Below are 11286 nucleotides of genomic sequence, written 5' to 3'. Positions count from 1 at the left end.
ATCTTGCGGAGGCCTCACGCTCTTCAGGGAATCCCCGGAGCGAGTTCCGCCATCATTACACGTCGAGATTACTCCCACTGCAACACTCTATTACCGCCGTCAAAATATTATTTCGTCGTCCATCGGAGCAAAATGGATGTGACAGTGAAGTGGGAACGCTGGTTTAGATTGTTGAGAGGATTTTTATATTTTGCCAAGAAAGTAACTCGGGATGAATAAAACTTTTTTTTGAGTTCGAGGGTGAAATAGGATTCGAGCAAAATAACGTTTATATGTTTGATTGTTTCAACTTGAAAAATGGAAGGTAATATAAAATTATTGATCAAATCATTCGCCAAAATATGCAATCAGAGAGTTTTGCCAAAATACCCAATTATACAGGGATTTTCATGATGAGCGTTAATTAGCCGTTTCTGACAAACTATTCAACGGATCAACCTGAAAATTTCACAGTATGCATAAATCAATATGACCTACACGCCTAAACTATTTCAGACGAAGCGGCGTTGTCGCTTCTACTATAAAGTAGCGGCTTCTTTGATTTTTCGAATGGAACACCCCGTATATAATATCATATTATGATTCATTATCACTTTGTCAACAAATTCATATACTATTTCCCCATACCTATCTATTACCGTTTAGAAGATATAAATTAATTTCGATATTTTTTTTACCAAACATGAACTTTTATAAATGCTGATAATCTTGGACTCTCTTGCACTAAAAGGATCAAATTTGAAAAGGAGTGGAGTGATACTATAAGGATCTTCACTCTGAGTCATATTTTCATTTGCCTCATACAGGGTCTTCAAAAAATGCAGATGCTTTGATCTCATGAAAAAATGGGTGGAACTCAATTTTTTCAAATGGAACACCCTGTATATTTCAACATTTTTGAGCTTTACATTCAATTTTGGATCAACTTCGTTCAGATAATAATATTTCTATTCTGAACCGTTTTCGAGATAAACTGTTTCAAACGGAAACTGACGTGGGTTTCTTGCTCGTTTTTTTGAATTCATCACTTATTTTGGATATTCAATTTTTTTTTTATACTAAGTAATATTTCTTTTTGATCCAGTTTTTTAACTGTCTCAGATCAGTCAATTCGAAATTGGTATGTACTTACCTTAGAAAAAGTTACAATTTGTATACATCGAGGTATTGGTCTCTAACGTACAACAGTTCACATTAATATTTTTTAATAGTGTGCTTTGGAAAAATAAATGAACCAATTATTTAACGTCAGACTTTCGTTGGTGGTTTTGACTGATTGTGATAGCTACCAATTATAATAGAATAATGTCAAGATTAGGTTACAGTAATGAAGATTTCTTGAATTTATTAATAATTTATGGTGAGTGCAATAGAATTGCAAGTAGAACATGCCTAGTATTTCATGAAAGATATCCACAACTTCCGAAGCCGAAGAAAACTGTAGGTTGAATGGAACCTTCCGCCCAAAAATCATTCGTAAGAAGACTAAAGTGGATGATGATGACAATGGTATAACAGTTTTGGGATACTTTCATGCATTTCCAAATGCTTCTCTGCACGAGGCTGAAAGGGAGATAGGTATACCCTACGTGACAATTTGTCGAATTCTTAATAAGCATAAATGGCATCCCTATAAGTTCTACTCTGTCCAACATTTGAAAGAGACTGATTTACATCGTAGAGTGGAATTCTTTGAATGGTTACTTGTCAAGACTCAAGAGGATGAACATTTCCTTGACAATATCATATGGACAGATGAGGCCAAGTTCACAAAAAATGGAGTTTTCAATAGACACAACAGTCATTATTAGGCGCCAGAAAATCCCCATGTTGTCCGCCAAAAGGGTTTTCAAGAAAGATGGCAATTCAATGTATTTTGTGTCATAAAGAATGAGTCAATTTTTCATATCGAATTCTATGATGATGATTCGAATGCATCAAAATATGAAGATTTACTGAGGAATGGAATTCAAATGATTTTGAATAATAGACCATGAAGAGAACGTGTATGGTACCAAATGAATGGTGCTCTACCCCATAATTCTCATTCAGTCAGCGAAGCTTTAACCGAAATCTTCGAAGACAGATGGATTGGTAATAATGGACCTTTTCGTTGGCCTCCTAGATCACCAGATGGCAATCCATTAGATTATTTCGTGTGGGGTTTCATTAAAAATATGGTTTACTCTACTCCAATAACAACAATGGAAGATATGAAATCGAGAGTTACAACTGCTTTCAATAGTTTTTCAGACTTGGTCAGAAGCGCTACATATGACAATCTTTTGAAGAGATTACATGTTTGTTTGAGTAGAAGTGGAGATGTGTTTGAACATATTCTGAAATACACTGACGATTAAATTAACTCATCAATTTATGGGTTCATTATTTTCAGTTCAGTTCAGCGTTAATAAAACTATTGTTTGAAGAGAAGTTTCATTCGATGGTTGAGGAGTATTTTGATAATTATCTTTCTATTGTATTATCTGTGACTAATTGAGAAACATCAAACGAAATCTGTTTTACAAAAATGAGTGATGAACAAGGAAACCATGTCAATTTCCGCTTGAAACAGTTCATCTCGAAAACGGTTCAAAATAGAAATAGTATTATCTGAACAAAGTTAATCTGAAATCGGATGTAGAGCTCAAAAATGTTGAAATATACAGGGTGTTCCGATTGAAAAAATTGAGTTCTACTCATTTTTTCATGAGATCAAAGTATCTGCATTTTTTGAAGACCCTGTATGAGGCAAATGAAAATATGATTCGAAGTGAAGATCCTCATAGTATCACTTCACTTCATTTCAAATTTGATCGTTTTAATGCAAGAGAGTTCAAGATTATCAGCATTTATAAAAGTTCATGTTTGGTGAAAAAAATATCGAAATTAATTTATATCTTCTAAACGGTAATAGATAGGTATAAGAAAATAGTACATGAATTTGTTTGCAAAGTGATAATGAATCATAATATGATATTAAATATTAGGTGTTCCATTTGAAAAATAAAAGAAGCCGCTACTCTTTATAGTAGATGAGACAACGCCGCTTCGTCTAAAATATTTTAGGCGTGTAAGTCATATTGACTTATGCATACTGTGGAATTTTCAGGTTGATCCGTTGAATAGTTTGCCAGAAACGGCTAATTAACGCTCATCATGAATTGCCCGGTATAGTATCCGCCTAAAATCCAAGTATATCTATTCGCCAAAATATGTAACATTAAATGTTTCACCAAAATAGGCACCTATAAAACATTCGCCAAAATGTATAACCCACCCGAGCATTCGCCAAAATACATACTGCTGAAGCATTCGCAAAAATATTCAACGCTAAACATTCGCCAAAATATACACAAATAAAGTTTCCGCCAAAATGTTCCTCTAAGGAGCATTCGCCAAAATATGCTACCATATGTATATTTTATTTGAGTATTAACTTTTTGTTCAGTAATGTCACATCAAAATCAGTGCGGCGATGTGAAATTCTGTTAACTATCTGCTATATCAATGAATGAAGTGTACGAGAGAGAGTTTGATTTTATTCCAAATCAATCTACACTAAAGCGTGTGTTTAACGGCTCTCATGGTATTAGTTTTCGAAAATGGGACACTTTTTGAAAATTTTCAGATTGAGTGATGTTCGCAAATATTATTTTATGTAATAATCATTCTCAGTTGATTGCATCTATGTGAAAAATAATCATTCTGATTAATGACTGACATGTAGATGTTGATTTCATAGCTATCAGTTTCATCATCATCAGTTTTATCGCTCCCAACTTCCGTAGTTGAATGCATCTATGTGAAAGAAAATCAATTTTGTTGTTGATAAATAAATATCGATATCATAGCTACCAATTTTATTGCTCACGGAAGTGTTTGCATAAAATAATTATTTTCCAAACGATGTTATTACACGTATTTTTTCATCAAGTTCGAACATTTAGGAAATCATTCGATATAATCATCCCGTTCCGTAAACAGCTGATTATCATGGGATTGTCGTTCAGAGCGATCAACCTAGCTACATAATCGTGCTGGCATTGTGAATACGTTTCAACTGAGCGACGCAATAACTGGATATCATTGTAATTTTGTCTAAAATCCAACTAATCCGTGTTACTGGCCCTAAACTACGATGATGGTAATTATGCACTGGTCATGACGACGAGCTCAACCAGATAGTTTGGGGTCAGCTCAGATTATCGTTGAAGAGGTCTATGAATTTGGCGCGAGTAATGATGCCAATTATGTACTCTAAAGGAAGGAGAAGGAATATCGTTGAATTTTCTAAAGAACTCAGTGGAAAATGACGTAATATCATTTTAGAGTAGTTGAGATGGTTAGAAATCTTTTATTATTTTCACATTGAAGTATTTCAAAACATGGAACCACATTCAAACGGGTATATTGTCAAGAATGGAAAAATAAAGTTCGAATCAGATTTGGAATTTTTTCTCGTTTCGGAATAAATAATTCAAATGATGAATTTGAAATTAATCAATGCAGATTTGATTGAAGATTCTCAGTTCAATATTTTATATCATTTATTCAACAACTATCACATTAATTGTGACAACAGTATTCAATTCCTGTAATTTTTGGGTCCAATTTTTGTCACAGAATCAGGTTTCAATTTTCATTTTAGGTCATCACAATGATTTTGAAACTTAGTTGAGTGGAATCGGAATACCAGTTTTTCAATTTAGGCTTTTGTTGCCAATTTTTATTGAAGTTTATTCTGTCTCAACTTGGAACACTTACTCATCTTTTGAATAGAGTTACAGAGGAGTCGCTGGATGTAAAGAGAACCTGCCCATCGATAGATGTGTAACGCAGAACTCGATACAATATAAGCGTAACCTCTCTATGGCCTGGATCGATTACCGAAAGGCATTTGATACAATTTCGTATGAGCTCATCTTGCATTTGCTTAGATGCATTGCGGTACCCCATAACATAGTGAGATGCATTGAACAACTGATACCACTTTGGCGAACTCGCTTCACCATAACACCTGGTCAAGCAAGAGTCCAAACAGGGTGGGTCACTTTCAGAAGGGGAGTATTTCAGGGTGATTCCCTCAGTCCCCTTCTATTCTGCATCTCACCATTGCCATTATCTGTTGCGCTCAGAAATACTCGAGGGTATAACTGTGGCACCCCCGAAAACCGGAGGCACAAGGTCACCCATCTGTTTTATATAGATGATCTTAAACTTCATGCCTCTGAAGAGAAGGATCTCCATCAGTCCTTGAGGGTGGTGGAAGAGTACACGCATGCTATCGGTATGAAATTCGGGATAGACAAATGTGCAGTGGTTCATCTCAAAAGAGGACGATGCGGGGACTACGGAGAAGATGTGCAGCTCGTAGATGGAAGCATCCTATATCATCTGGATGCCGGAGAGACGTATACTTACCTCGGGGTGGAACAACGCCACTCACAAGAGGTAACTGCAGTGAAAAACTCTCTCCGCGGCAAGTATCAGCACAAACTTCGACAGATCTGGTCATCGGAACTGTCGGGGAAGAACAAAGTAGCTGCAACAAATATGCTTGCCGTTCCAATCTTACTCTACTCGTTTGGAGTAGTGAAGTGGACTCGGGAGGAGCTGTATCAACTCGACGTAAGGACCCGAAAAATGATGCATCTCTATAGGAGTTTGCATCCCAAATCGTCCGTTCCACGGTTGTACTTCCCCCGACAACAGGGAGGTCGTGGACTTTTGAGTTTGGAGTGTCTACATGACAGAATGGTACTGAATACAGCCAATAAAGTCGTCAGGAGTTCGGATCCCCTTCTCTGCATGGTCCGTGACCATGAGAGAGCAGGAATTGGAGCATTTCTCCTCAGGGCAGCTGCTCGAGCAGCTGATGAACTGGGTATAGTATTCGACTCTGAACGAGGTGACTACAACTCTGTCACCAAGTTGGAACCCGTTCAGCAAAAAGCTCAGATGAAAGCCGCAGAGATCACCTTACTTCTGCGGAGACACAGGGATAAGCCGATGCATGGGGTCTTCTTCAATAACATTGAAGACCTCGGCTTATCAAAGCGCCTGACGTTCGCTTTTCTCAGGTCGAGTGGGCTGAAGTTGGAAACTGAGGGGTTCATCATGGCTTGCCTGGATGGTGTCTTCAACACCTTAGTCTACCGCAGTCGCGTGATGGGTATAGATGTTCCTGATACAAGGTGCAGGGCCTGCCGCGAGGCGCCCGAGACCCTAATGCACTTGCTATCAGCATTTCCAGCATATGCGGTCTCGGCCTATATACATCGACATAACGCGGCCCTAAGGGTGCTATATTACCATCTACGGCACTCCTACGGTATTGACGAGACACCGGTGTTGCCCTACGCTTCGGGGGATATTGAATCCGTTGTGGGGAATGAAAAGTCCCGAATTCATTGTAACTATTCATTCCCCACCCTCAGGCACATACAAGCTAATAAACCTGATGTGGTCCTTCTCGACCACCAAAGCAAAACGATATTTGTCGTGGAGTTTTCAGCTCCTTGCGAGACGAATATCGTCAGAAAAGAGGAGGAAAAATGGATAAAATATCGAGATTTTCTCTTCGAACTCCGCAGACTCTATCCAGATCACTCTGTCAACAATATGGTTGTTCTGATTGGAGTCCTTGGTGGAATGTTGTCCTCTCTACTCTCGAATCTTAAAATCATACGGGCTTGCCGCTTTAAGGCAGACATCTTAGCCGCACAGATGCAGAAGGCCGTCATTCTTGGCTCACTGCGTTTGCTCAGGGCACATGATTCTCGGACCCAATGATCACTTACCCCACGGTGTGGGGAGTTGTCATTGGTTGATTATGCTGGCGCGCCCTCCCGAATGTATCGGGGCTTCGGGGGATAGGGCCTGACCAGCGCACAGTACGATGATAATCCTAATAGATATTTCCTTACAAACATTGAATTAGACAAAAATATTCGTTCGAAACAAATACTTCAATATGAACACTGAATCAGATATCATTCACAGGATTTCTGCACATTCATTCATTCAGTCTAAGAAATATTGTTCAAATTGAAAGATGGTATACTTTTAGAAGAGGTTAATTATTGAAAAATAAAAGGTTGTGTTTTTCTACGTCTCCATCTTCATTTGAAGATTATAAGTACTAATTTCGATTCAATTATTTTTTGATGAACCAATCAATACAGAAGTGTTTTGGAAGAAGAAGCTCCCTCGAAATAACTACTTTCAAACATTGAATCACACCAAACAAAAAGTTTTTTCGAAACGACTACTCCCAAAGGAACATTGATTTAAACAAAAACACTTTTTTCTATTCAGTGTGTACTTCAAACATTCATCATAGAATTGAATCAGATATCATTCACCTCTCTTTGTAACATTCCTACATTCTTTTGCATGAAGATGGAAAAGTGGGAAGCCAAATCTGTGTTCGGAGTTACAGTTCCGATTATTGAACCACAATCTCAGTATACCGATCCACATTATCGTGAAAATAGCATTTTTTCCTAGAAGCTAGCCTCTAAAGAAAAGCCCATCACCCACAAAGAATCCGACAAAAACGCCCCCATCCCCTAATAACATATCAGAAGATTAATGCCCCGCCCGGCCGAATTGGAAATTACTTTGGAGGAAATTTGCATTAATAAAATTCGGAGGTTGTGTGTAGAAACAGTGAGTGAGAAAATCGATGCTACACTGCTTTTATGAAATATGGTCTTCAAACAGGCCAACAGTTGTATTTTGCATAATGCCGGGTTTTGTGTAAGTATAGCCGCAGGTGATTTATCGCTGTGGAGTTTCATATTTCGAATGATTACTTTGCTGGAGAAATAATGACGAAGAGCAGATTCCTGAGAGATATGATTCAACAGAAGAAGTTGAGCATAATGCAAATGATCTTATGCACTCAAATGCATAAAAACGGCAATCATGAGATGTTAACAAATTTTGGTTTTGTTGAACTTTCATATTTTCATCTTGATTCTGACACATTTTTGATGATTGGGAGAATAATTCACATAAAACAGATTTTCTAATGAGGCCCGATTTATACACATTCACTAGACATTATTCAGATTCAAGAAGCTATGTGGTAGAATATAGTATTCAAATGCCATATAAAACAATTCTAAATGCAAGTTTGGCTAATTTTCTATACACTGTATTTCAGTCATGTTATTATCTCGATCGATTTATTTCAAATTTATGATTCATCCTATGAAGTACTGAGTTTTTTACAACGATAACATGTGAAGCAGACGGTTACAAAAAATATAAACCAATTTTTTATTATCAAGTGTTGCTGCTGCTAGAAAAAACTTTGTCTGCATTGTTCTAATGCGGATTTGAAATCCTTGAAAGGATCAATAAAATCAAAAATAATAGCGGAAAAAATCAATTATATTGGTCAAGAAAACCCTGAAATGATATTACAATAAAATAAATTATAAGCAACAATTGAAAATGAAACAATAACGAAAGGAATTGAAATTAAAAGAGTTCAAGCCAATTTAATTCACGACGTTTCGACAATCCTCTGATGTAGGGAAGTGCAAGTACTGGTTGTGTACTAACTTTCTCCTTATAGGTCAAAAACAATAGTGTAAGGTGAAGTGTGGTAACAGTGTAGTAAATATATAATAATTTATAAAAAGATATTATCAAAAAATGTGATTGAACAAATAATATTGTTTTTATTATTTCCGTGAACTTCATGTACCTTGAGGTTTTCGTTGTAGGAGTAACAATTTCTTAAACATAATGTCCTGGATTTTATAGGGTTTTTTTTCAAACAGGGTTCATACTACACACTTCCCCAGACTTTTGGGGCAAGTGTGTAACTGGTTTGTATCTCAAATAGTTATACAGTTGAAATTATGTGGGGCAAGTGTTTAAAACTACTTAATACACTGAATAACACAATAGACAAATGATTCCGATCGTACAACAAAATGGTACATAAAATATCATTTTACTGTGTAAGTGTCGAAATGAAAAAAGTCGCATTTTAGCAAAACTTCGTTTTATTCATCTTTAGAATGAAGATTTAACTTCATCTGACAGAAATTAACTGAGAAGTATTCTACGTTATATGAAGAAAAGTCTATTTCAAATTTTAATAAACCTCGTCGACCAAAGTAGGGTGATGGGAGTGAAAGAATGATGCCCTCTCTTGCAATAAATGCACATTCTTCAGGGCATTTCCATATAAAAGTTGAAGAAGACATAGGATCTAAAGTAGGAACTTTTTTGGTAAACTTTATTTCAAAATCATTATATTCGCTATCAGCAGCACGTATGATCTGGCCAACATAGTACCTTTTGGACTTTTTTCCTGAGAGGCACACTAACACCCAATCATTTTCTGTTATTGCATCCAAAGGCTTACTAATTTCATTGATAGAAGCTTCTAGTGCTTCTTCTTCTCCCATCTCTTCTTCTATGTCATCGTCACTATCATCAAGTATCATTTCTTCCTCTTGCTCGTTTTCTTCTGGTTCAAAATTTTGGTGAACTTCTGCTTGAAATCCTTTGTTTTTGTTTTTTTTTTTGGTATCATGTATTTCTTGCAAACGATTGGAAGCTTCCTTGGCTGTTATCACTTCTGCTCCAGAAGCTAGTCTCGTCTTCTTCACCCTTTCGGGCGGATTATATTGTTTGACAGTAGATAGAAGTAATTCTTCAAATGTGCACTTTGTTTCTGATGGCACATCTTTCTCATTGGAAGTACCAGCAACGCTCGCTACAACATCATTCGTTGGTAATTTGCTATTGGTTCTTTGATGCTCTTCCCATCTCTTGTATGATAATGGATCATATTTCTCCTTGGACACGACTTCGGAATTATAAGGAACAATGCCTGCTTTTTTAAAACCGTTCATAATGATTTCGGGATCTGTTTCTTTCCATATTTGACCAACTAATGAGCTGAAGCGTTTCTTAGGTATTTTTCTTCCTTCGTTATGTCTTCGCCAGTCTACTAAAGCACTGTCTCATTTGAATTTCAATGACTTAAAAACGGATAAATCGAGTGGCTGCAGAAGATGAGACGAATGAGGGGGTAGTTTCAATATAATTATATTATTATCTTAAGCTATTTTAATTATTCTTTTATCAACATGTGATGTGTGACCATCATATATAATAATAAAATCGGACGCTCAGGTCCGAAAATATCCAGTAAATGTTTTTCGAAGTACCTCAGAAAAATATTTGCCTCCATCCAGCCTTTAGCTGTCGTTGCATAGGTGGTTCCAGGAAATTCTTCTGATGGTGGTGCCACCCATCCGTCCCACATATTCTTTGCTTTAAAAACAATCAGGGGTGGAGCTTTGAACCCATCAGCACTAACTGCCATCAACACAGTTGTGTTTTCTCTTCCTGTACCTGCGGTGGTTCGTGAGGAAGCTGCCCCTCGTTTTTCCACTATTTTTGTTTTGCACGGATCCAGGCAAAAATTGGTTTCAACTAAATTCCATATTTGTCTTGGTTTATCATGTAAATTCAGCGCATCTAACTGCTTTTTCAAAATATCAAAATAATCATTTATTATAAATGGATCTAAACACTTCTTTCTGGCAAATTCCACAGATTGTGGTTTTTTAATTGATAAGTTGTGACGTTTGGAAAATCCAAGATACCAGTCCTCTCCTGGCCGCCCATTTTTAAACGGCGTCTTGAAATTGTTTTTAATGACAAACTTCTCAACAGTATTAAAAATATCTTTCCGCGGTAATCCCCACCCCCATTTTTCCATTGTTATTAAGCACTCTGCAAGTTTTGCTTCTTCATCATAAGGAATTGCTGTTCCTCTTCCCATAGATGAACTATTGACACCTCTCAGTTCCATTCGGTGGTAACTGAGAGTCATTTGTGGAATGTTATATTTCTTGTGGGCCGCATACTGTGTTGTTACACCTCTTGAAATTTCGTCTAATGCCCTTTTCAGAGTGTCGTCAGTAAACGTACTTCTCTTGGTTGTTTTACGAATAATCTTTCTAACCATTCTTGCCTAGAAATAAAAATTAGGATTGATAAATTTCCCTTTTTGGGTTAGGGGTAAGTGTGTAGTATACTACGCACTTCCCTCTGAAAATTAGAACACACTTGCCCCGTTATGGTTTTTTAACGAGGCAACTGTTTAGTAAATGTCATTTTTATGTAAACCTGACTTTATGAAAAAAATAATGTATAAAATATAATTATTATTACCTTCACTACTCACTACACCTCTCACAAAAGCTAAAAATCAAGTCTTTAGGATGATGACTGACGATATTTGAT

At 36.7% G+C, this 11286-nt stretch overlaps 1 protein-coding gene across 1 annotated transcript; it reads right to left on the bottom strand.

The window, feature by feature from the left end:
• Positions 1-10105: 10105 nt before the first annotated feature.
• Positions 10106-11008, bottom strand: LOC141485093 (uncharacterized). The gene has a single exon (XM_074181097.1). The coding sequence runs from the start codon at positions 11006-11008 to the stop codon at positions 10106-10108; it is 903 nt and encodes a 300-aa protein (XP_074037198.1).
• Positions 11009-11286: the final 278 nt, after the last annotated feature.

This window comes from Leptinotarsa decemlineata, unplaced genomic scaffold (assembly GCF_025532065.1).
Source record: "Leptinotarsa decemlineata unplaced genomic scaffold, Ldec_3_MD MMD2_tig00026307_RagTag_RagTag, whole genome shotgun sequence".
In the NCBI taxonomy this organism is placed as follows: domain Eukaryota; kingdom Metazoa; phylum Arthropoda; class Insecta; order Coleoptera; family Chrysomelidae; genus Leptinotarsa; species Leptinotarsa decemlineata.
This window is presented reverse-complemented; position numbering and strand designations above follow the sequence as displayed.

Coding starts and splice junctions, on each gene's coding strand:
- LOC141485093 (XM_074181097.1), bottom strand. CDS start 11,008: ATGGTTAGAAAGATTATTCGTAAAACAACCAAGAGAAGTACGTTTACT.